Below are 27488 nucleotides of genomic sequence, written 5' to 3'. Positions count from 1 at the left end.
ACAACAGTTCTGTCACAACAAGGGGTCCTCATGTTGCCCTTTTATAGCCACACTCACCTCAACCTACCTCTTCACACATCTCCACTACCCCACCTCCCACCCTTAATTCATGACCCCTGGGAACCACTGATATCCAATAATTATGTCATTTCAAGAGTGTTATCTAAATGGAATCAAGCAATATGTAACCTTTTAGGATTAGTTTTTTCACTCAGTGTAATTCTCTGGAGCTTTATTCAGGTTGTTGCATGTATCAATAGTTTATTCCTTTCTGTTGCTGAGAAGTATTCCAGGGTATGAAGGTACTATGGTTTAACCTGTTGAAGGACATCTGGGTTTTTTCCAGTTTTTGACAATTATGTATAAAGCTGTAAATATTCGTGTATATTTTTTATGTGAACATATGTTTTCATTTTCCTGGGATAAATGCCCAAGAGTGCAATTGCTAGGTTGTACAGTAGTTGCATTGCATGTTTAGTTTTTTAAGACACTGTCAAACTTTTCCAGAGGTCTGTCCCATTTTACATTCTCACCAGCAGTATATGAGTGAGCCACCTTTTCTGCATCTTTACCAGACTTTGATGTTATTAGTGTTTGTTAGCTTTCCTGGTAAATATATAGTGATATCTCATTGTGGTTTTAACTTGCATTTTTCTAATGGCTAATGATGAATATCTTTTCATGCGCTTATTTGGCATCTATATATCTTCTTAGGTGAAGTCTCTCTTCCTGTCTTTTGACCATGTGTTTTCTAATTGGATTTTTTTTAAACTGTTGAGTTTTGAGAGTTCTTGTGTAATCTAGATAACAATCCTTTGTCAGATATGTGATTTGTAAATATTTTTTTCCCAGTCTATAGCTTGTCTTTTTATCCTCTTCACAGGGTCTTTTGCAGAACAAAAGTTTCAGATTTTGATGAAATCCAACTTATCAGTTTTTCCATTTTGGATTATGCTTTTGGTATCAAGTATAAGAATTCCTTGCCTAGAAAATCCTGAAGATTTTCTCCTAGGTTTTTTTCCTTCTAAAATAATATTTTATGTTTTACATTTAGGTCCATAATCATTTTGAGTTAATTTTTGTATTGGGTATGAGTTTAGTCTTCCTTCCTTCCTTCCTTCCTTCCTTCCTTCCTTCCTTCCTTCCTCCCTCCCTCCCTCCCTCCCTCCCTCCCCCCCCCCTCCTTTCTTCCCTCCTTCCTTTTAACTTATGGGTATCTGATTGTTCCATCACCATTTGTTGAAAAGGCTGTCTTTCCTTCACTGAGTTGCTTTTCGACCATTGCAAAAAATCAGTTTGACATTTATGCAGATCTATTTCTGGGTTTGCTATTCTATTCCATTGATCTATGTGTCTGTTCCTCTGTTAATACCACACAGTCTTGATTACTGTAGCAATATAGTATGTCTTGAAATCAGGTAAAATGATTCTTTCCACTTTATTTTTTTCAAAATTGTTTTAGCTCTTCTAGTTCCTTTGCCTTTCCATATAAATTTGAGAACAATCCTGTCTATATCTTTAAAAACATTTTGCTGAAATTTTGATAAGAATTACATTAAGCCTATATATATATCTATATATAAATTTGGGGACAATTGCTATTTTTAATATTTTGAATCTTCAGTATGTTTTTCTGTATATTTGGATCTTTTATTTTTTCATCAGCGTTTTATAGTTTTTAGCATATAAATACTGTACGTTTTGTTAGATTTACGCCTAAGTATTTCATTTTTTTGAGCAATCATAATCAGTATTGTATTTTTAATTTCACTGTCCAGGTGTTCACTGGCAATCTGTTTATTTATGTTTATTTATGTTATTCTTCGATCATTGACCTTGCTGAACTTATTTTTTCTAGTTTTATTGTAAATTCTTTGGGATTTTCTATGTAGACAATCATGTCCTCTCAAATAGGGACAGTTTTCTTTCTTTCTTTCTGGTATGTATACCATTTACTTCTTCTTGCCTTCTTGCTATGCTAGAACTTCCAGCATTATGTTGAATAAGAGTAGAGAGAATGGATATCCTTGCCTTGTTACTGATATTAGAGGAAAAAACACACAATTTTTCACCATTACATATAATGTTAGCAAAAGTTTTTTGTAGATGTTCTTTGCCAATTGATCTTTAAATTGGTGGTGTAGCAACTTGACTTATTGATAAAGAAGGGTCCTGGTGGCCTTATGAAATGGTCAGGTGGCCTGTATACTTAAATGATTCAAAAGGTACACTGTCCTGTCTCAAAGTGTTTCTCCCAATCCTAATGAAATTCACTAGCTAGACACTCTTTGCATCTTTTTAAATGGGAGACCTCTTAGAAAGGTTAACATTTTATACTGCTGTCACTCTTACCTTTGTGAAATAGTTTATGTTTCTTTCTTCCTTATCCAAGTACAAAAGCACGGGATGGGTGGGGGAAGAAAACAGTTTTGGAGCAGAGAATGCCTCATTTGGGCAGCAGGAGGTTACTGGAGTGCCTTTCCTAGTTAAAGCACAGACAGGAACTTTGAAAAGGATCCGAAGCCTGATTTAACCTTTTAAAAATTTTGCATCATTTTTATATTAAATAACTATATTTTAAAAGTACAAACACTGAACTTGCGAAGTTTATTTTATAATTTATTTTTAAATAGCTGTACGTTTAATATACTGCATTTGTTGATGCCTCCTCCAAAGTGCATCTTGTAGAAAGCAAAAACATCCTAATGTTAGCTCTTTTGTCAAGAATGACAGCATGTCGTTATTTTACTTACAAAATGAGGACATGATATAACACCAAGTTATAAGAATGAAGCACAAATTATATTTCACAAAAAACAGGTAACTTTTACTTCATTTGGGAACATAATTTCTCAAGTTTCACAAAAATGTCCTAAGTAATTAGCCCATACAAACACAAAGAATTTGAAAAGGTTATTACATTTCTTTCTGTTGTAGTTTTACTTATGGAAAATTATTTACAAGTTAATAACATTGAAAACTTTTGTTCAATATACTTATTTAGCATAGATCCATCAGTGATTCAGGTTGTACTAGGCCCAGTCTGGAGACTCTTCTCATGGACTTATTATTTTATAATTTGATTGTCTTGTTTCCTAGCTCATAATGTCATGTTTGGGCTCTCTTTGTTGAACTTCCTGAAGATTCTGTAGAATGTATTACTTCATATATTTCAGCTCCATCCACCCCCCACTTAATGGCTGTGGTAAAATAACATCCTAATAGCTTTTGTAACTGTGAAATGTATACTCTTTCTGAGTCTAAAGGCTGAGTCTAAGACATACCTATCTTCAAAATATATGTGTGTCTAAGATATTTATGTATAAATACATATGTTATTTGCTTACATTACTTACATCAGGCTGCAAATAAGCTCCACCCAGCAAGAGTTTTCTTTAGGATGAGGGTAAGGCATTTTGCCAGAGTCTGGGCAAGAACCGTGATTAATAGGCATAAGGTTAAGAACGAAAGTGCCTTCAAGTAAGCAATATAATTTTCAAATTGATGAGAAGGAACCAAAAATCACAGTGAGGAAAGGAATTATAAGAAAATACCCATCTGTTCTGAATTAGTTCAGGTCTCTTCACCTAGATAAATTATATTCCCAGGAACTGATAGTACCTTTGAATGGGCCTGTGGTTGGTGATCTTTGAGAACATGTAGAGAGTAAGAGGATAATGTACAAATGCCATCCCATGTGTAAAATAACCATAAATTACAACTAGTGAACTCAATTTCAATCTCAGACAATGTACTAGAATATATTTATTAAAAGGTGATTTGTAGGGGGCGCTTGGGTGGCTCAGTTGGTTAGGCATCTGTGTTCAGCTCAGGTCATAGTCTCAGGGCCCTGGGATCCAGGCTGGCATCGGGTCTCTGCTCAGTGGGGAGTCTGCTTCTCGCTCTCCTTCTGCCCCTCTCCCAACTCATGTGCAGGAGCGCACACACTCTCTCTTTCAAATAAATAAATAAAATCTTAAAAAAATAAAAGGTGGTTTGTGAGTATATACTAGAAAGCAATAACCCTTGAGCCAATTTTACGTTCTTAAGGGAACTGGCATGTAGGTCCTGCCATTCCATTTTGTGTACAGTTACTAGATCCAGGAACTGTAGTAGCCATAGAATATATGGGCTTTATGAAGACATTTGACAAAGTTTGTCATAATATTCCTGAAGATAATATGAATCAGTATAAAGATAATTGGGTAGTTTAATAACCAGTTGAAAGTTGTACCTTCAACTCTTCAAATGTGCTGAATAATAGATCAGTATCAACCAAGTATTTATGACATGCTGTGGAGTTCTTTCCTCAATTTTGTCATATTCAACATTTTTAATCAATGAACTGGATGGATAAAGCAACTTACAAGGATCAGTTTTGAAAAAGACACAAAGCTTAAAATTTCCTGGATACCAAAGTCAGTAACTAAAGGCTGAGTCTAAGACATACCTATCTTCAAAATATATGTGTGTCTGAGATATTTATGTATAAATATGTATGTTATTTACTTACATTTATAATTATATTTATTTTTCAGCACTTCAATCTGAAAAGCCAAATACTCACACGATAGAATGAAGGTTATTGGTTGCAAGAAATAGGTAGTATAAGAGGGAAAGAGAGTAGTGCAGGAAGATTGGGCATGGACCCCAAAGGGCAAGAAGGGCAGCTAGGTCTCAAGAGGAACTGAAGTGAGGAATTCGAAGGTCTTTGGTTCCGTTTTTCCTCTCCTACTCTGGATCCAGATTATCTTTGTCTCATCTTGTCTCTGTGTGTCTGCTCAGTTTTCTCCCTCATTCCAGTAATGTGGCTAACTCTGTACCTTGCATATGATCCTTCTCCGTTGAGACTGCTTAAAGGTGTCCCAAATACCTGGGTCTTCAACACTTACGAGTCTGGTTGGCTCATCCCAGCTTAGGGCTTCGTTCTTCTGGGTCTAATGTCTAATCCTCATCCCCCAGTCAGCCATGGCTAGGGTGGATGTGTGGAGGGAGTTTTAGTCATTTTACTAAACAGAGCATCCAGGACAGTAGAAGGTGGATTCTCTAAAAAACCGGACACATGTGGGAAGGAATAGATTGGTATATTTAATATAATGGAAGATGGTTTTGTACTGAAGTATATATATATATATATATATTTTTAAGATTTTATTTATTCATTTGACAGAGACACAGCGAGAGAGGGAACACAAGCAGGGGGAGTGGGAGAGGGAGAAGCAGGCTTCCCGCAGAGCAGGGAGTCCGACGCGGGGCTCGATCCCAGGACCCTGGGATCATGACCTGAGCCGAAGGCAGATGCTTAACGACTGAGCCACCCAGGCGCCCCTGTACTGAAGTATATTTTTAAAAAATAGGGGCTTTATTTAACATAAAAGCCTGTTGTAGTATATAATATCAACATATAATTGCTGAAAATATAAAAGACAGTTGTGATCTAAGGTTGCATTAGAAGATACTACCAACGATATTACTTACGAGATATTAGAATGAGGGAGGCTTGAGCCCTCTCTTATTCTGTTTCAGTGAGACCAACCACACTGGAGTATTAAATTCTGGGCACCATACTTTGAGACATATATAGAACACTGGAACAAGTTCAGAGAAAATTATTTAGAATAAGGAAGAAATTCAAAACCATGTCATATGGGAAACAGCTGAGGGAACTGGAAGTGTTGACCTGGAGAAGAGAAGATATGGAGTGTTCCTGAAAGCTGTTTTTAAATATTAGAAAGAGCTCTAGGGTTGTTCCACATGGTTCCTAGGAGGTCTAGGACCAGTGGATGTTCCAGGGAGGCAGATCTGGGGTCAGCATGACAAGGAATTTCCTGGTAGACAAAGCCATCAGAAGATAAACAGGCTGCTTTACAAAGTAGTTTCCCATCATTTGGGATGTTGAAATAGAGTCAGGATAATGACTTACTAAATTGACGTAGACTTTATGAACCCATCCAGAGCTTGAACCAAGTTATCTTTATGATTTCCTCCAAACTTGTTGTTTTACAAATCTGTAATTTTGGTATTGCTGGCAGTTAGATGATTGATGTAGTTATTCGTCTGTATCCCACAGTATTATATTTTTTAATTTGAAATTTTTATTATTGAACTTTAGATGAGCAAAATGTTACTATGTAAAAATTTGTTATTAGTTTGTTTCATCTGACTCTTGTGTAATGGCATTGATAGACAGATGAGGTGGTGTCACTCTTAGTTAAGGGAGCAGTGTCTACAATCTTGAGGGAGGTTGCATTAAAAGTAATGCTTAAAAGTGTTGCTTTCATTTTAGTACCCTGGAGCAAATATTTAATGAAGCCGTCTCTCATCCTTTGTGAATAGCAGGACAAGTAGAGTAGAGTCTACTTGAAGAACATTTATATACTTGAGACAGAAAAAAGAATTACCTCTCTCTTGACTTTGCTAAAATTCCATTTTTCACTGCCCTTATGTTGACCAGAGATACATGAACATTTCATTTGAAGGAAGGAAGAGGATTTAGCTGACCTTCACATGGCAGATAAATATGACACAAATGGTTACAGGCATAGGTGCTGGATTTAGATAGACTTGGGTTTAATCCCAGTGTCTCTATGTATCAGCTGGTTATTCAACTTCAGTGGTTGCCATTTCCCTGTCTATAAAATCTACCATAGGTATCTACCATACCTATGTGAAGGGAAAAGGACTGGGAGAGAAGAGGTTAGGTTCAAAATGTTTTTGCTATTTGTGGTTTTATGACAGAATTCTAGCATAAATTCTGTTAAATTCTGTAAAAAGCATAAAATGTTAAAACTGAACAGGAGCTTAAGAGTTCATTTGGTCCAATGCCAGAATTTTATAAATGAAGAAAAATAAGATCTGAAAAAGCCTAGAAGCATCTCCAGGTTCACAGTGCAGCTGGCAGTAAAAGGCCCATGGTTTCTCTCCACTTCGTGGAAAACTCCTCTTAAAACAAGAATTTTAAAGATGTTTTCATCATTTTTAATTTTATTTTGTGGAAACTATTTCAAGCGTAAATTTTTCTTAGAGATACTATGGAGAAATAATCACTCTGAAAGACCCTTTTCTAATTCCAAGATTTTGTGTCAGAGTCAGTATCATGCCAGTTTTAAAAATTTTATCCAGAGGTAAGCAGTGTCATAATTATCACTCCATGGCATAGTCCAGTGTACATTTACTTGATTTGACCAGCATGGTTGCAATAACATCTTCAGTAGAACTTTGCTTTTCAGAATTTAAAAAATACCATTTTAATTTATGTATGTATGTCTGTATGTCTGTTTTCTAGATGTCTCCTGAAGAAAAAGTTTGTAAGTACTGTGGAGTCAGCTATCTTATTCTTCATGAGTTTAAGGCTATGGAAGAAAAAGTGAAAGTGATGGAAAAAGAGATGAAATTTTATCAAGGAAGCATAGACCGTGAAAAGAGACTTCAAGAAAAGCTACGGTCTCTTAGTCAAGATTTTGAACAGTACAGAATTGACAGTGAATCCAAAACAGAAAGGTTGGAGTCTGTTATTCTCTCCTGTCATTTATTTAGTTTGAAAGAAAAGTACAGGAAATAAATAGACTTTGAATGTTTTTCTAGAATTTCTCTAAATCAGTTATAAGTTACACTTTAATGTATTTGAGTTCATTTAATCATTAATAATTATTAAACATAATTATTATAGTTTGAGCATTTCTTTGAGACATGTATTTACTATTTGAATAATTAGAAATCAGTTAATTCAGTAATTATATGTTGAGATGGGTCAAGTTTTATTTTTCCCTAGATGTATATCCTAATTTTATCATTAGGAAGATTTGTCTATCAAAAACCAGGTGAATTTTGGTAGTTTTTGATACTTAACATTTGTTTTTAAATGGCCTCAAATATTTAGATTTATACAATAAGGTTTTCATGTTTTGAAAAGGATGCCAAAACGTTAAAATCGGTACATGATTCTAAATCACTGAAATTGGAATAAAATTGAAGAATGGGTTCTTAATGCTGTTGAATCTAATCAGCAATTTAGTCTGCCTAAAGGCACTTCAGTGGATTTATACAAACACTTCTATAGAAGGGTTTTTGCTGGTATTTTATGGCTTTTCTTTTTTCTTATAAATGATTATTTCTCCATTTAAAATATCAACAGTTGATGTTAGTAAATCTTGAATTTAGTGAATGTAATGAATATCATGTCTTTGTAAAAGTAGGAACTTTGTTAAATCTCTTAGGATTAAGAGCTTCAATTACATTTTATTATACATTTTTATACATTAAACCTCCATTGAGCCCGATATTTCTTAGACCTTTACTAAGAAAATTTTGTTACAGTTTCTTCAATTTCAAATCTGAGTAATAAAGTATTTTGTAATATTTGAGTGGAAAAATAAAAAGTTTGAAGTATTTAGTTTAAAATTTTAGAGTTGGAAGGTTTTTGCCTGTCAGAGCAGAAATTCTTTTGCTTGCTATATTTACATTTTACTTTCTTTAATAATATATTGAATTATATAAGTCATATATAAACACACAAAGTAAAAGAAGTAGATAGAAGAAAAGGCAAGGAATTCCCTTTTTATTCTGATTTTTTCTTCCTGGAGATAAAACTGCTTTTAATGGTTTGGTGTATATCTTTCTAGATCCTTTATTGTGCCTTTACCTTTATTATAGATATATTTCTTTAAGATATCTAATGTATTATATAAGATGTATAATTTAAAAATCTTTATCTTTTGATAGACTAGTTTTAAATATAAGCAGTATGTTCAATATGTCATTCTGTGACTTTTGCCACTTAATTTATATATATTGAAAATTGTTCCATGTTAGTCATATAGATCTATCTTGTTTTTAACTGTTACAACATTTTCCTTACTAAGAATATGCCATAATTTACTTAACCATTTTTCTTTTCAACATTTAGATTATTTCCAATACTTATTACAGATAGTACCTGTATTTATATTCTTATGTATGTATGTTTTCTGTGGGATAAATTCCTAGAAGTGAAATTGCTGAAAGAAAGGAAAAGCCAATTTAAAATTCTAATAAATGTTATACCAAATTGTCCTTTGAGAAGATAGTGTTAATTTATATTTGGCCAATAGTTTATAAAGTGGCCATTTTCCTACTTGTTGTTAATATTAGAGTTTTTCAGATTTTTACTTTTCTTAAGAGGGGGAGGGGCAGACGTAGAGGAAGAGAGAGAATCCCATGCAGGCTCCATGCCCAGTGTGGAGCCTGACACAGGGCTTGATCTCATGACCCTGAGATCACAACCTGAGCCAAACTCAAGAGTTGGATGCTTAACCGACTGAGTCACCCAGGTGCCCCATCAAATTTTTGCTTTTTTCTTGAGTGAAAAGAGTTACTTCTTTGGTGTTTAATTTGTGTTTCTTTATTGCTAATGAGGTTGAACATTTTTTCATATGTTTATTAGACATTTATATTTCTTCCTCTATTAATTACTTGTTCATATCTGTTGTCCAAATTTCTATTGGGTTGTTTAGTTTTCTTTACTTATAGGAGTTTTTATTTTTTTATTTTATTTATTCATTTTTTTAAAGATTCTATTTATTTATTTGACAGAGAGAGACACAGTGAGAGAGGGAACACAAGCAGGGGGAGTGGGAGAGGGAGAAGCAGGCCTCCCACGGAGCAGGGAGCCCGATGTGGGGCTCGATCCCAGGACCCTGGGATCATGACCTGAGCCGAAGGCAGACGCTTAACAACTGAGCCACCCAGGCGCCCCTAGGAGTTTTTAATATAACATGGACATTATACTTTGTTTATATATGTTGCTAATACTTTCTCGTCGTTGCTTATCTTTTTGTTTATTGTGTTTTTTCTGCATTGATTTTTTTTTTTAATATTCCATGCTAAATTCTGGTCAGGGTTCTGTGTCAAGTTCTTTTGGTTGCGAACAACAGAAACTCACCTAATTAACACTAACCTAGATTCAGGCAAGTTGAAAAACCAACATATGTTTAAAAGTTTTATAGCATTGATGTTTTAGTTACCTTTTAAATCTATTTGGGATTAATTTTTGTCTGGTGGATTTATAATTTCGTGTTTATTGTTGTTTTCTAAATGTATGGCTTGTTATCCCAATATTATTCATTATATCTTTCATTCTTTCTCCCTTGATCTGAAATGCTACCTATTAATTTCTATTCTAGTCTATTTCTGGACTCTCTGTTTTATGCTATTGATGTGTTAGTCCATTTGGGCAAATATAACAAGTACCATACACTGGGTGGTTATAAACAACATTATTTATTTATTTTTCGCAGCTCTGGAGGCTGGGAAGTCCAAGATCAAGGTGCTGGTGTATTTGGAAGGGTAGCTCCTCCCACCCCTTCTTGATTCATAGATAGCTGTCTTGCTGTGTCCTTACAAGGTATAAGAGGCAGGGGAGCTCTCCAAGGTCTCTTTTAGAAGGACACTGATCCCATTCATGAGGATAAAAATCCTCTGTGCCTGTTCATCATTCCCTCCCTTTTAAGGACTGGCAGCCACTGATCCATTTGCTGTCTTCATAGTTTTGTTTTTTTTCCAGAATGTCATATAGTTGGAATCATACAATATGTAGCCTTTTCAGGTTCTCTTACTTAGTAATAAGCATTTAAGTTTCCTGCATGTCTTTTCATGGCTTGATAGCTTATTTCTTTTTAGTATTGAGTAATATTCCATTGTCTGGATGTACCACAGTTTATTTCTCCTTTCACCTTCTGAAGGACATCTTGGTTGCTTCCGAGTTTTGGCAATTATGAATAAAGCTTCCATAAATATTCACGTGCAGGTTTTTGTATGGACCTACGTTTTCAGCTCTTTTGGATAAACACCCAAGAGTGTGATTGCTGGATCATATGGTAAGAGTATGTATAATTTTGTAAGAAACTGCCAAATTGTCTTCCAAAGTGGCTCTATCACTTTGCTTTCCTGGCAGCAATGAATGAGAGTTCTGTTGCCACATCCTCACCAGAATTTGGTGGTGTTGGTGTTTTGGATTTTGGCCAATCTAATAGGTGCGTAGTAGTATCTTGGTCATTTTAATTTTCATTTCCCTGATGACATATCATGTTGAACATCTTTTCAAATGCTTGCTATCTGTTCATCTTTGATGGCGTGTTTGTTCAGATCTTTTGCCCATTTTTTTAAAAAGATTATTTATTTTAGAGAGAGAGAACATGAGCGGCAGGGGTAGGGGGAAGGAGAGAGAATCTCAAGCAGACTCCATGCTAAGTGTGGAGCCCAACTCAGGCCTTGATATCAGGACCTTGAGATCACAACCTGAGCTGAAACCAAGAGTCTGATGCTTAACTGACTGCGCCATCCAGGTGCCCCACATTGTTTAAAAAAGATTTATTTGTTTATGTGAGTGAGAGAGAGAGCGTGCATCAGCAGGAGGGGCAAAGGGAGAGGGAGAGAGTCTTAAGCAGACTCCACACTGAGCTCAGAGCCCGACGTGGGGCTCTATCTCATGACCCTGAGATCTTGACCTGAGTGAAAACCAAGATGCTTAACCAGCTGTGCCACCAGGGCGCCCCAGCCCTTTTGCCCATTTTTAAATCAGATTGATTGTTTTCTTATTGTTGTTAAGAGTTCTTTGTATATTTTGGATAACAGTTCTTTATTGTATGTGTCTTTTGCAAATATTTTCTCCAAGTCTTTCGCTTGTCTTTATTTCTCTTGACATTCTCTTTAGCAGAGCAGATATTTTTAAATTTAATGAAGTCCATCTTATTGTTTCTTTCATGAAACTTGCCTTTGGTGTTCTATCTAAAAAAGTTCTCACCATACCCAAGGTTATCTAATTTTTCTCCTGTTATTTTCTAGTTTTGTATTTTATATTTAGGTCCATGATACATTTGAGTTAATTTTTGTGAAAGTTGTAAGGTGTTTTTTTGGTTTGTTTATTTTTTTTGCATGTGGAGGTCTTGTGGTTGCTTTCAGCACCATATGTTAAAGAGACTATCTTTGCTCCATTGTGTTGCTTTTGCTCCTTTGTCAAAGAGCAGTTGACTGTATTTATGTAGATCTGTTTCTGGACTGTATATTCTGTTCCATTAATCTCTTTGTTCTTTTACCAATACTACATTATTTTGATTATTGTAGCTTTATAGTAAATCTTGAAGCCGGGTAGTGTTAGTCTAAATTTTTTTTCTCCTTCAATCTTGAGTTGGCTATTCTGGGTCTTTTGTCTCTCCATGTAAACTTCAGAATCCATGTTTTCATATCCACAAAATAACTTGTGGAATTTTAATTGATATTGAATTAAATCAATACATCAAGTTGGGAAGAATTGATACCTTGACAATATTGAGTCTTCCTATCCAAAACATGGAATATCTCTCAATTTATTTAGTTCTTCTTTGTTTTCTTTTTTCTTTCTTTCAAATTTTTATTTAAATTCTAGTTAGTTAACTTATAGTGTAATATTTAGAATTTAGTGATTCATCACTTACATATAACACCCAGAGCCCTCCTTATTACCCATCCCCTATTGAGCCCATCCCCTACCCACCTGTCTCCATCAACCCTCAGTTTGTTCTCTATTGTTAAGAGTCTCTTATGGTTTGTTTTCCTCTCTCTCTCTTTCCCCCCACTTCCCATATGTTTTGTTTCTTAAATTCCACATATGAGTGAAATCATATGGTATTTGTCTTTCTCTGACTGATTTCACTTAGTATAATACACTCTATCTAGCTCTATCCACATCATTGCAAATGGCAAAATTTCATTCTTTTTGATGGCTGAGTAGTCTTCCATTATATATATATATGTACATACATATATACCACATCTTCTTTATCCATTCATCAGCCGATGGACACTTGGGCTCTCTCCATAGTTTAGTTATTATTGACAATGCTGCTGTAAAAATCAGGGTGCATGTACCCCTTTGAATCTGTATTTTTGTATCCTTTGGGTAAATACCTAGTAGTGCAGTTGCTGGGTCATAGGGTATTTCTATTTTTAACTTTTTGAGGCACTTCCATGCTATTTTCCAGAATGGCTGCACCAGTTTGCATTCTTACCAACAGTGTAAGGGGCTTCCCCTTCTCTGCATCCTCACCAACATCTGTGGTTTCCTGTGTTGTTAGTTTAGCCATTGTGACAGGTGTGAGGTGGTATCTCATCATGGTTTTGATTTGTATTTCCCTGATGATGAGTGATGTTGAGTATCTTTTCATGTGTCTATTGGCCATCTGTTTGCCTTCTTTGGAAAAATGTCTGTTCATGTCTTCTGCCCATTTCTTAACTGGATTATCTACATTTCATTTTCTTATATAGATCTTGTACATATTTTGTTAGAGCTTTTTAGGGTTATACCTAAGTATTTCATTTTGCGGGGGGTGGGTACTAATGTAAATAGTAATCTGTTTTTAATTTCAAATTCCTTGTGTTCATAGTATATAGGAAATTGATTGACTTTTGTATGTTAACCTTGTATCTTGCAACCTTGCTATAATCGCTTATTCTGGGAGTTTTTTTGTTGATTCTTTCATATTTTCTACACAGGTGATCATATAGATTTGCATACTACAAATTTCAGTAAGTTGTATTTTCATTTTTATCTAAAGTATTTTTAAGCTTCTCTTGTGATTTCTTCTGTGACCCATTGGTTGTTTTTTCATTTCCAAGTATTTTGGGATTTCCCAGCTCTTCTGTTTGATTTCTAGTTTAATTTCCTTTTGGTCTAAGCACAGACATTATATGATTTTTATTCTTTTAAATTTGTTAAGATGTGTTTTATGGTGCAGAATGTGGTCTGTCTTGGTGAATGTTCCATGTAAGCTTGAAAAAAATGTATATTCTGTTCTTGGATGAGGTAGTCCCTAAATGTCAATTATATCAGTTGATCGATGATGCTGTTGAGTTCAACTATGTCCTTACTGATTTTCTACATGCCGAATCTGTCCATTTTTGATAAAGTCTTCAACTATAATTCTGGATTTATCTATTTCTTCTTGTAATTCTATAAGCTTTTGCCTCATATTTTGATGCTCTGTTGTTAGGCTCTCTTGTTAAGTATTATTACGTTTTCTTGGGGTATTGACCCCTTTATCATTATGTAATACCCCTTTTTAACTCTGGTAACTGTCTTTGCTCTGAAGTCTTTTCTGTCTGAAACTAATAAGGACATTCTCACTTTTTTTTTTTATTAGTGTAGCATGATATATCTTTCTCCACTGCTTTATTTATAATCTAGTGCATCTTTATATTTAAAATGGGTTTCTTGCAGACAATATATACTTGGGTTTTGTTTTTCGATACACTCTGACAGTCTTGGTCTTTTAATGGATAGATTTCGACCATTGACATTCAAAGTAATGATTGTTATAGTTAGGTCAAGATCTACCATTTTTGATACTCTTGTTCTTTGTTCTTATTTTTGTCTTCCATACTTTTTCTGCCTTTTGTGGATTTGAGCATTTTATATAATTCCATTTTCTCTTAGAATATCAGTTATTTTTTTAAATTTTTTTAGTTGTTGCCCTAGAATTTACAATATGTATATATATATATATATATGTAGCTAATCCAAGTCTACTTTCAAATAACACTATGCTGCTTCATGGGTAGTGTAAGTACCTTATAATAATGAAATATTCCTGATCCCTTCCTCCTATTTCTTATACCAGTGCTATCATTCATTTCATTTTTTTTAAAAGATTTTATTTATTTATTTGAGAGAGAGAGAGAGTGAGCATGAGTGAGGGTGGGGGCAGAGGCAGAGGGAGAAGCAGACTCCCTGCTGAGCAGGGAGCCCAATGCAGGACTGTTTCCCAGGACCCTGGGATCATGACCTGAGCCAAAGGCAGATGCTTAACTGACTGAGCCACCCAGGTGCCCTCAATTCACTTTTAAGTAAGCATACATAAATACTCATATATATTTTTTAAAGTATACATAATCAAATACATTATTGCTCAATTATTAGTTTGAATGAATTGTTACTTATTAGACTAAAAATGAGGAAAAGTTTTTATTTTACCTTCACTTATTCCTTCTCTGATGCTCTTTCTTTATGTTAACCTGAGCTTCTGTTCTGTATTCTTTTACTTTTTTTCTGAAGAACGTCTTTTAACGTTTCTTGCAAAGCAGGTTGACTGGCAACAAATTCCCTCAATTTTTGTTTGTATTAGAAAGTCTTATTTCTCCTTCACTTTGGAAGGATAATTTTACAGGGTACAGAATTTTAGATTAATTTTTTTTCTCTCAAACTTCAAATATTTCACGCCACTCTTTTTTTTTTGCTTGCATGATTTCTGAGAAGTTGGATATAAGTCTTTGTTCCTCTATAGGTAAGGTGTTTTTATCCTCTGGCTTCTATCAAGATTTTTTTTTTAGTGATGGTTTTCTGTAGTTTAGAGATGATATACCTAAGTGTGGAGGTTTTTTTACGGGGGGTGGCATTTATCCTGCTTGGTATTCTCTAAGGTTCCTGGATCTGTGGTTTTGTGTCTGATGTTAATTTGGAAAAAAATCTCAGTCGTCATTTCAAATATTTCTTTTCCTTTATTTCTTCTTTTATTCTTGTTATGTGTATGTTACACCTTTTATAGTTGTCCCAAAGTTCTTGGATATTCTCTTATTTTTTTTCATTTTTTCCCCTTGCATTTCAGTTTTAGAAGCTTTTCAATTCTATTGTCAAATCCTCAAGCTCAGAGATTCTTTCCTAAATGATGTCTAGTCTACTAATAAGTCCATTAAAAGCATTCTTCATTTTGTTACAGTGTTTTTGATCTCTAACATTTCTTTCTGATTCTTTCTTCAAAGTTTCATCTCTCTGCTTACTTATCCATGTGATCTTTGTCTACTTTTTCCATTAAACCTCTTTTCATATTAATCATAGTTTTAAAAGAATTACCAGTCTGATAATTCTAACATTCCTGCCATATCTGCCTCTGGTTCTGATGCTTGTTCAGTCTCATCAAACTGTTTTTTTTTTTTTGCCTTTTAATATGCCTTGCAATTTTTTGAAAGGTGCATGTAATGTACTAGGTAAATGGGTCTTTAGTAATGCAATGGTAACGTGGTGGGTGGGAGTTGAGGGAGGTGTTCAATAGTCCTGTGATTGGGCCTCAGTCTTGTAGTAAGCCTATGCCTCTGCACTGTGAACTTCACAGATGTTCCTCAGTTGCCAGCCCCTTACCCTTCCTTACTCCCACCCTTACATGGGACAGGATGGCTAGAGTGGAGCTAGGTATTTCCCTTTGCCAGGTTAGTTGAGCTCTGATAAAACCCCAGCAGGTTAAACTCTGATAAGATAGTTTCTCCTGAGAGCAGGCCTTGTTAAACAGAATACAAAGCTCTGGTATATTTCAACATATTTACTTTTCCCCTCTGTTTGTCAGAGGCACAAGTGGATTTTTCTCTAACTTTCACTGTGAGGACCTGATAGGGCTCCTGGATGTAAAACTCACAAAAATGTGGGGTTCCCCTAGAGTTTTTATCTCTCAGATTTGTTCACAGTGAGTTTCTAGTCTTTTGCCAGTTATAATTCAGGTTTTTGTTTCCTCGCATGGGTTCTCATGGCGGTTACTCTTGGGGTTCTGCTCTGAGAAGTTGTAATTCTCTGTATCTACCTTTGTCTCCAGTTTTGTGGGGCAGTGGTTTGCCTTATGACCTCACTTCTCTGAGAGATCTAGCAAGAGCTGTTCATTTTCACTTTTTACTTATTGTTAGGGTAGCATATTGACTTCTAAGCTCCTTACATTCCTGACTGGAAACCAGAAGTCTTATGCTGGCATTTAAAAAAAAAAAAGGACTTAATACTTTAAAATTTTTTATTTTTTTCATGTTCTATAAATGTTTATAACTGGACTCATTAAGTCTCATGAAACCTGAATCAAAGTGTAGATATAGCAAGGGGAAGAACAAAACATGGTAGACAAAGGAAATAAGAAAAATATGAGTGTCAAAAACTTAAAAACATATGGATTTCAAATAACATTTCCTAACCTTGACTTTCTAGTTATAATACGTTAATGCTATTATTTCTGTATCAATTCCTTTGGTATCTGTCATAGTCTAGTACTGAGCTGCCAATGTGACATTGTGGCAGAAATATCTTTTGGGGCTCCTCTGGGAGGTCTACTTCAGAGTTCCTCTGGAAAGGACTTCATTTGAGTAGCCACAAGGAGATTCTGTGTGTGCAGACAGATTGATACCAAATAGCTAAATATATCATTATTATAGCTACCAGGGTATTCTATTGATTTTTAAGCTTATTGAAACTATTAGTTTAAGCTTATGGTGCTCACCAACTGGTCAGAATGACACGTAGTTCATTTTACCTTTATTCATCACAGAGTAGCATACTGATCACAGCTGGGTGTTTCAGAGAATCCAAGAACCAATAATGGCAGATTATTGGTCAGAAATATTTGTGTTTAGAATTGAATGAATTTAATACGTTAAACTTTAATTTTGAGGTAATGATAGATTCACATGCAGTATAAGAAGTAATGGAGATCCTCTGTACTATTTACCCAGTTTCCCCCGATGGTAACATCTTATAAGACTATAGTATAAGATCACAATGAGGATATTGACATTGATATAGTCAAGATGCAGGACAGTTTCATTACCACAGGATTCCTCATGTTGCTCTCTATAGCCACAATTACCCTTTCCCTCCTCCATTCATGACCTTGGCAACCACCATTTCTATAATTTTGTCCTTTCAAGAATGTCATATAGATGGAATCATAGAATATGAGTCTTTTGGGATAGCCTTTTCATTCAGCATAATTCTTGGGAGATGCATCCAAGTTGTGTGTATTAATAGTTCATTCCTGTTTATTGCTGAGTAGTATTACATTGTATTGATGTACCACATTTTGATTTATATCAATCATTCACTGAAGAGCATGTTGGTTATTTTCAGCTTTTCCCTATTACAAAGGAAGCTGCTATGAATATGTATATACAGATTTTTGTGTGAACATGAGTTTTGTTTCTCTGAGATAAATGTTCAGAGTGCAGTTATTGGATTGTAGGGTAATTGCATGTTTGGTTTAATTTTTTATTTTATTTTATTTTGCATGTTTGGTTTTATAAGCAACTTCCAAATAGTGTTCCAGTGTGGTTGTACCATTTTATATTTTCACCAGGAAAATATGAGTCATCCAGTTTTTTCACACCCTCACCAGCATTTGATGTCAAGTATTCTTTATTTTAGCTATTCTGATAGGTGTGTAATGGGACATCATCATGGTTTTAATTTGCATTTCCTTAATGGCTTGTGATGTTAAACATCTTTTCATGTATGTATTAGTTTGCATACATGCAGGGCTGCCATAACAAAATAGTACAGACTGTGTGGCTTTGACAACAGAAATTTATTTTCTCACAGTTTTGGAGGCTAGAAGTCCAAGATCAAGGTGCTTGATTTCTAAAAGGCCTCTTTCCCTGACTTTTAGATAGCTACTTGCACGCTGTGTCTCCACATGACCTCTTCTCTGTCCATTTGAAGAGAGAGATCTCTGGTGTTTCCTCATCTTCTTATATGGATACCAGTGCTATGAGATTAGGACCCCACCCTCACGATGTCATTTAACTTTACCTCCCTAAAGGCCTGTCTCCAGATACGGTCACATTGGGAGTTAGGGCTTCAACATAATGAATTTTGGAGGGACATATTCAGTCCTTAATATTGTGCTCATTTGTTATCTGTATATTCTCTTTGGTGAAATGTCTGTTTATATCTTTTGCCCATTTTCTAGTTGAAATGTTGAGTTTTTTAGTGTTGGGTTTTGAGAATTTTTTATGTACTCTCAATACTAGTTCTTTTCAGGATATGTGGTTTGTAAATATTATCTCCCAGTCTTTTTATCCTCTTCACAAGGTCTTTTGCAGAACAAAACTTTTTACTTTTGATGCGATATAATGTATCAGTTTTTCTTTCTATAGATCATGCTTTTGTCAAGCCTAAGAACTCTTTGCCTGACCATAGATCCTAAAGATTTTCCTCTGTGTTTTTTTTTTTCTAAAAGTTTTGATATTTTACACTTAAGAACATGATTCAGTTTGTCTTCGTTTTTTTTAATAAGGTGTGGCACTTAGGTTGAAGTTCATTTCTTGCCTATAAATGTTCAGTTGCGCCAGCACCATTTGTTTATTTATTTTTGCTGGGTTTTTTTATACTTTTTTTTTTTTAAATGTTTTATTTATTTATTTATTCATGAGAGTCAGAGACAGAGAGAGAGAGAGAGAGGCAGAGGCAGAGGGAGAAGCAGGCTCCCCGCCTAGCAGGGAGCCCGATGCGGGACTCGATCCCAGGACCCTGGGATCATGACCCGAGCCGAAGGCAGACGCTTAACCATCTGAGCCACCCAGGCGCCCCTTTGCTGTTTTTTTTAAATTTTATTTTTTATGTTATGTTAATCACCATACATTACATCATTAGTTTTTGATGTAGTGTTCCATGATTCATTGTTTGCGTATAACACCCAGTGCTCCATTCAATACGTGTCCTCTTTAATACGCATCACCAGGCTAACCCATCCCCCCACTCCCCTCCCCTCTAGAACCCTCAGTTTGTTTCTCAGAGTCCATACAAACCATGAGAGACCATTTATTTAAAAGGCTACCTTCCCTTCATTGAATTGCTTTTGCACATTTGTCAAAAATTAATTTGGGCACATTTGTGTTGGTTTATTTTGGGGTTCTCTATTTTGTTCCATTTATCCATGTGTCTTTTTTTTCACCAGTCCCACACAGTTTGATTATTGTAGGAATTTGGTAGGCCTTTATATTAAAGGTAGAGTGATTCCTCCTATTTTATTCTTTTTAAAGATTGTTTTAGAGGTGCCCAGTGGCTCAGTTGGTTAAGCATCCAACTCTTGGTTTCAGCTCAGGGTCATGAGATTGAGCTCTGTGTTGGGCTCCGTGCTCAGTGCTGAGTCTAGTTGAGATTCTCTCCCTCTTCCTCTGCCCTGCCCCGCACTCATGCACACACTCTTTCTCTAAAATAAAATAAATTCGTAAAAAAAAAAAAGATGGTTTTATTTCTAGTTTCTTTACCTTTCCATATAGAATTGAGAATAAGCTTATGTCTACAAAACATCTTGCTCAGATTTTGATAGGAATTAAATTAACCTGTGTATCAATTTGGGGAGAATTGACATCTTTACTATGTTGAGTTTTCCAATTCATGAACACAGTATATCTCTCCATTTATTTAGGTCTTCTTTGGTTTCTTTCATCAGCATTTTGTAATTATCAGCATACAGAGCTTGTACATGTTTTGTTGATTTGTATTCAAGTATTTTATTTTTTTGGAGCATTTGTAAATGGTATTGTGTTTTAGTTTTGGTTTCCACATGCTCATTGTTAGTATAGAGAAAGGCGTCGTTAGTATACAGAAATGCAGACAATCATGGTGTCTGCAAATATGGGCAGTTTTCTTTACTATTTATACTTTTTTTTTTTTTGCTTTGCTACAGTGACTAGAACTTCCAATAATATGTTAAATGTGGTGAGAGTGTACATTCTTGCCTTACTCCCAATCTTAGAGGGAAAGCATTCACTCTTTCACTGCATTAAGCATCAGCTCTAAGGTTTTTTTTGTAGATGTTCTGTCTCCAGTTGAAGAAGTTCACCTCTAATCTTAGTTGGCTGAGTTTTTATCATGAATGGTTGATGGATTTTGTTAAATGTTTTTTCTTTGTCCTTTGATGTAATCATATAATTGTTCTTCTTAATCCTGCATATATAGTGGAATATATTGATTAATTTAAAAATATTGAACCAGACTTGTACACCTAGAATAAATCCCACTTGGTCATGGTGTATTATATATGTTTACTAGATCTGATTTGCTAATATTTTGTTGAGGGTTTTTGTGTCTAAATTATTGAGAGATATTGGTATGTAGTTTCTTTTTTTGTTGTTATGTTTTTGTCTGGTGTTGGTATTGTGTTAATGAGAAGTGATTCCTTCTCTTTTATTTTCTGGAAGAGATTGATTAATTCATCTTTAAATGTCTGAATTCTCCAGTGAAACCATCGAATCCTGAAGACTTTTGTTGTTGTAGATAGCTTTTAAATCACAGATTCCATGTCTTTAATGGTTATAAGACTGCTTAAGTTATTTCTTTCATCTTGGTTGAGGTTTGATAGTTCATGGTTTTCAAGCAACTCTATCCCAAGTTGTCAAATTTTGGGGGGTATTGTTTAGTAATACCTTACTATCCTTTTGATGACTAGAGGATCTGTAGTGATATTCCTTCTTTCATTCCTGATGTTGTTAATCTTTGTCTTCTTTTTATCCTTTTAATTCTTGCTCTCGATTTATAAATTTTGTTGATGTTTTTAAAGAGCCAGTTTTTGTTTCATAAATTTTCTCTATTTTTTAAAATTTTTTTGTTTTCAATTTAATTGATTTCTGCTTTTTTGGTATTTCTTTTTCTTCTGCTTGCTTTGGTTTTATTGTACTTTCCTTTTTCTAATTTCTTGAGATAGGAACTTAGATTTTTTTTTTTAAGTTTTTATTTAAATTCCAGTTAGTTAATATTTCGGGTATACAATATACTGATTCTTATTTATTTGAGAACTTCCCTCTTTTTTAGTGGAAGCACTTCCCTCTTTTCTAATGGAAGCACTTAATGTTTCAAATAGAAAATTTTACTCATAAATTTAATCCTCTTCACTGCTTTAGTTGTGTTGTACATGTTCTGATATGCTATACTTTCATCTCCATTTTAGTTATCTGTGTGTGTATGTATAATTTTAAAAATTTCTTTTGAGACTTCTTTGACATATGCATTATTTAGAAGTGTGCTGTTTAGTTTCCAAGTGTTTGTAGATTTTCTTGTTATCTTTGTTATTGATTTCTAGCTTGATTCCATTATGGTCAGAGAATATACTTATATAATTTCAACTTTTAAAAATTTGTTGAAATTTGTTTTCTGACCCAGTATATGCGCTGCCTTGGTGACTGTTATATGGCTGCTTGAAAAAAATATGTATACTGCTGTTGTTGGGTGGAGTTTTTTATATATGGCAATTAAGACCTCGTGATTGATAGTTTTGTTGAGTTCTTTCATTTCCTTGCTGATTTTCATTTCCTTGCTGATTTTCTGTCTAATTCTATCAGTTACTAAAAGTGGAATTTTGAAAGTCCCCAACTTTAATTGTAGACTTGTCTATTTTTGGGTCTATGGTTTTTGTTTTACATAATTTGTGATTTTGTTGTTTGATGTGAACACCTTTAGGATTGGTATGTGTTCCTGGTGGATTGATCCTTTTATCATTATGTAATGTCCTTCTTTCTCTCTAGTAATTTTCTTTGTTCAGAAGTCTACTTTTCTCCTGCTTTTTTATTTTTTAAATTTTATTATTTTAGTCACCATACAATATATCATTACTTTATCTGATATATATATAGTCACTACTGTTTTTTTAAAACAGTTTACAGAGGCACCTGGGGGGCTCAGTAGGTTAGGTATCCAACTCTTGAATTCACGTAAGGTATTGATCTCAGGGTCATGAGTTCAGGTCCTGTGTTCAGGTTCCTGTGTTGGGCTCCACTCTAGGTGTGGAGCCTACTTAAAAAAAAAAAAAAAGTTAAAACTGTTTACATGGTATATTGTTTCTATTCTTTTGCTGTTAATCTACCTATGAGCAAATTTTGAGTTTTGTAGACAGCATGTTGTTGAACCATGTTTTGTTTTGTTTTGTTTTGTTTTTTTAAATCTACTCTGCCAGTCTCTCTTTTTCTTTTATTTATTTGAGAGAGAGTGAGAGAGAGTAAATGGGGTGAGAGGGAGAGGGAGAGAGAGAATCTCAAGCAGACTCTGTGCTAAATGCAGAGCCCAACGTGGGGCTCAATCTCACGACCCTGAGATTATAATGCCCTGAGCCGAAATAAAGAGTCAGTCACTTAACCAACTGAGCCACCCAGGCGCCCCTCGGCCAGTCTCTTTTAATTTATGTATTTTTAAAAAATATTTTATTTATTTATTTATTTGACAGAGAGAGAGAGGGAGAGAGCATGAGACAGGGGGAGAGGCAGAGGGAGAGGGAGAAGCAGATTCCTCGCTGAGCAGGGATCCTGATGTGGGGCTGGATCCAGGAACCCTGTGATCATGACCTGAGCTGAAAGCAGCTTAATGACTGAGCCACCAGGCACCCCTTAATTTATGTATTTAGACCATTTACATTTAAGGTGATTATTGGTATGTTAGAGTTTAAGTATGCCATTGAATTATTTGTGTTCAGTTTGTTTCCTCTGGTTCTCTTTTTTTCCATTTTTTTTACCTTTCTGTTGGTTTCTTGAACATTTTTAGGATTATATTCTGATATATTTATAGTGATTTTATGTATATTGCTTTGCATGGGTTTCTTGGTGGATGTTCTGGTTATTGCAATATAGACGCATAATTTGTAGTCTGTGGTCTAATAATGATGTGTCTTACATGGACTTCTTGGGTTTATTCTATTTGGGTAGAATAAGATCTTCCCTAAACCTTGTTGAATCTATAGGTTTATATCTCTTGCCATATTTAGGAAGTTTACAGCCATTATTTCTTTGAATATTATTTTGTCCTACTTTCTCTCTTCTCATTCTTAGATTCTAATCCTATGAATCTTAGCTCTTTTGTTACTGTCTCACGTTTCTGAGACTTTGTTAATTGTGTGTTTTTTGTTTTTTCTATTTTCTCTTTGTTCAGTTTGGGTGAATACTGTTGATTTATCCTGAAGTTTATTGATTCTGTCTTCTGTCATTATACTCTGCTATTGAGCCTGTCTAGTGAGTTTTTTCTTTCAGTTTTTGCATTTTCAGTTCTATAATTTCTATTTGGTTCTTTTTTGTAACTTCTGTTTCTTTGTTGAGATTATTTTTTGTTTCAATAGAATATTTAATCGCTTTTAAAATAATTTTTATGCTGGCTGCTTTATAATCCTTGTCAGATAATTTCAACATTTGATTTATCTCAGTGTTGGGTCTGTTGTTTATCTTTTCTTGTTAATGTTATGATTTTCCTGGTTCTGGCATGATGAGTGATTTTCCATTGAATCCTGGTTATTTTGAGGTTATACTATGAGGGCTCTGGATCCTATTTCATCTTTTTCTTTTTTTTTTTTTTTAAAGCAGGCACTCCCCCTATTGAGGTATAGCATGAAAGCCAGATGGAGTATATTTGTTCAGCTTCCTGCTGGGCTCACTGACACTACCCCAGCAAAAGTGGGTTTTGACTCATACTGCCTTGTATCAGACTGGTAGAGTGGAAGTTCACCTATCCCCCTTGGCTCCATTCACACTTTTCTGGCTAAAGTGGGTCACCAACTTGCACTGTCTTGTGTCTCTGCTTGGATTATAACATTAGCTCCCTGCTGCTGAACTCCCTGTTAACAAAGACTGAGAGTCAGAGGGCTGATTCACACTGCTTTGTTGCAGGTGAATGGTTAGAAGAAGCTTGACTCCTCTTTGTGCCCCACTGACACCAAGGGATGGGAGAAGTAGAGTGCCACCCAGCCCTGCTTCCTGCCACTTTATTCTGCCTTGTTGATGCCAGCTTGGAGTGGAGGCTCAGCTCCTTGCTGGTCCCACTGGCACCAGAGGAAAGGAAGCAGATTGTTGACTACTCGGTTTCATAGTACCTTGTTCTACCTAATTGGTATTGAGGAGGGCTGGAGGCTCCTAATTGAGATCCTCTAGGATCTGGATGGGGAGCAGGAATAGAGTGCTGCTGGTACTGTTCTTAACTGCTTCATTCCGTCTCTTTGCTGTCACTCGGTATGGAGGTTTAAGTTCCCACTATGCCTCCCTGACACCGGAGTGGAAGGAAAGTGGAGTGGTCACTACTACTGCTTTATATGACTTTGTTCAGACTCAGTGCAGGGGGGGCGTGGTGGAGGGCTAGCTTTCCATTGGCCCTGCTGACACTTCCCCTGGTTGGGGAGTTGGAGCAGATCTTAACTCCTACAAGAGGGAAATGGAAGATCAGCTCCCAGATCAGCCCACTGACACAATGCCAGTCAGGTGAATTAGAGTACACCACCTGCTTCTAAGGGGTAGGGAGGGGATGGTGTGGAAGATCGACTTTCTACTTGGCCCCAGCCCCACTGAACCCGGGGGGTGGGAGGTACAGTGGTACAGTTGATGGCTAGCTTGAGAGGATGGATATTGCCAAGAATGTTTTTTTGTTGTTTAGTCACCCTATTCCTGATCAGCTATGAACTTTTTCTTTTTTGTCTGTGGCTATTGGTGATTCTGCTTTGGAGACTTTGGCACATTGTCTGGGATATATGGAGATAATAAGGAAACTCAGGGATCTCATTGCCTTGGTATTTCTCAAGTCCTGAGATTCCTAGGCCATCTGTCTTCCTTTCACCTTTCAGAGGCTTTCTATACTTATGTTGTGTTACGATCAGGGCTTTTTAGTTGTAAGAGGGAGGACCTGAGAGTAATAGGGCTACTCCATCTTGGTTGTGACCTTGGGTTGATATTTTAGCCAAATTAAATATTGCTTTGAATAATTGAAAACTTTTTTAAGTAATTGATTAAATTTTCACAAATGTCAATAGCTAGTTCACAAAAGTCAGTAGTTATATAAATGCATCTCTATGTCTCTGCTAAACATTTCTTCTTTGAGTTCTGTTCTGCTAATGCCAAATTGAGACTGTGGCATGGAGATTTAAGCAGTTTTACAGTAGGCCTGACTGTGAGGAACTAGACTTAAGAGTTTTGTTGATCATAGTTGGCTGTTCTCAACAATCAGGTGAGCTATAGAAGTCAAGTCTAAAGCAGTCAGCCCAAGGAATGGGCATAGGTAGGTACCAAGGGTTCAGAGAGTCAGATCAAGTCCTCAGTTTGGGATCAAAATTAATACAGAGAGTGTCTCTGAGTTTATAAATGTACTTGGCTGAAATAGAGGGTCATTGGGCAAACAAAGTAGATTTTGTGAATTATCTTCCCCTGCCAAATCTACCTTCCGCATAGACTAGTTATATCAGTTAGGAATGCATTCTGCAGCAAGTGGCTTAAGTGGACATGGCTTTATTTATTTCTTGAATCAAGAAGAAGGGGTATATAGGCAGTTCAGTAATGTCACCAGGGACCCAGCCCTTTTCCATCTCTCACTTTGTCTTTCTCAATGAGTTGAGTCTCATGTTGGTCTTCTCATGATCTCAAGATGGCTTCTGCACTGCCAGATGTCACATTCATTTCTAGGCAGGAATATGAGGGGTGAAGCACTCAGGGGAAATGCCTGTATTAGAAGATCAAAAGCTTTCCTACAACTGCAGGGGTTCTGGGGAACTGACTGCAGGGAGTTGGCTCACTGCTTGCTGAAATATCAGGTTCTGTTTTAAGGAAGAATACACTAGCAGGGCCTGCCTCACTGGACCATTACATCTTCCTCCAGAAAATAATGTGTGCATGCTTACTTTAGTTCCTTGAGTGGGAGAAAAATAGTATCTCAAGGAAAGAAAATGTATCAAGGACGCCCTTTTTAAAAAGGTCTTCTGTACGTGTCTTGTCAAGGCTCTGCTTTTTCTACTTTTGCAGTATTCTCTGGGGTTTGTGGAAGTAGTGTTAAGAGGCACACCTTAAAAATGTTTGTGACAAATGATTTTGAATGATTAAGATTTTATAGAGCAAAGAACTGATGCAGAACTATAGATCTCATGGGGTGGGGTACTTCCTAGATAGTCACTTCAAGATCTCTGGGGCTTTTCAAGCCTTCACTTCTCTCATGAGATCCTGGTTTGTCACTTTTGGGGTACAGTGAGAATATCTGCAGTGAAATAAGAGCTGGTATTAATGGGAGTGTGGTTGGGCTGAACATGGGGAAGGCAGGAAAAATAAGGTTGAGTTCCACTGGGGAAAGCATTTATTCTTTTTCAGGCCACTGAAAAATGGCTTTAATAGACACAGGGTCATTAGCAAATAATTTAAACCTAGAAGTTCATATCATTTTTTGTTTTCAGTCTAGGTGTATACATATGAGTTTATTATATTGATATCTTTACTATGCATTACTTAAACCTTGAGAAACCTAAACAAATTTTATTCACATCATACAGTCTAAGACCAGCTAATCTTTTTATTGTCTTTTCATTGTTCACCAGTACTAGACTATGTTCGAGACCAAAGTCCTTAGGTATACATCATACTATTTTCCTTTATTCCTTCTCTCTGTGGACATGTGCAAACAGAAAATAAAGTTTGACAGGTGTTTTTACTGTTGCTATAAATAATGCTTACATGGGTTTCCTTGTTACTAGATCTGGAAAGGTTATGGAGATTGATATTTATTCAACAACATTGATAGGCCTATGTATACATGTATACCTTTTATTACCAGTATAACTTTGAAAGCTCTTCTGTGTATCATTATGTTGTTGCTATAGCAACGTAGTTACCAAAATAAGGTATATTTTTTTTTCTGCTTTGTCTTTTTAAAGGAGGTCTCTTTTTCCGCAAGCTTTTTAATCAGGACTATGGAATTTTGGTCCCAGACATTCAATATTCTTTCTATTTATCTT

At 35.5% G+C, this 27488-nt stretch overlaps 1 protein-coding gene across 5 annotated transcripts in view; it reads left to right on the top strand.

Annotated features, from left to right (window-relative positions):
- LEKR1 (leucine, glutamate and lysine rich 1) overlaps positions 1–27488 on the top strand; it is a 180488-nt gene that overhangs the window by 7597 nt on the left and 145403 nt on the right. For 3 of the 5 annotated variants that reach the window (XM_078069992.1, XM_036122393.2, XM_078069990.1), the window contains exon 3: positions 7286–7500. The exons of 1 other annotated variant lie outside the window; for it this stretch is intronic. In XM_078069992.1, the coding sequence (XP_077926118.1) occupies positions 7286–7500 (215 nt within the window). The remainder of the gene's footprint in view (positions 1–7285; positions 7501–27488) is intronic. One more of the 5 variants, XM_078069994.1, reaches the window with a different exon arrangement.

This window comes from Halichoerus grypus, chromosome 1, assembly GCF_964656455.1.
Source record: "Halichoerus grypus chromosome 1, mHalGry1.hap1.1, whole genome shotgun sequence".
Lineage (NCBI taxonomy): Eukaryota > Metazoa > Chordata > Mammalia > Carnivora > Phocidae > Halichoerus > Halichoerus grypus.
Note: the sequence above shows the minus strand (reverse complement) of the source record. Positions and strands in the feature narration are given on the sequence as shown.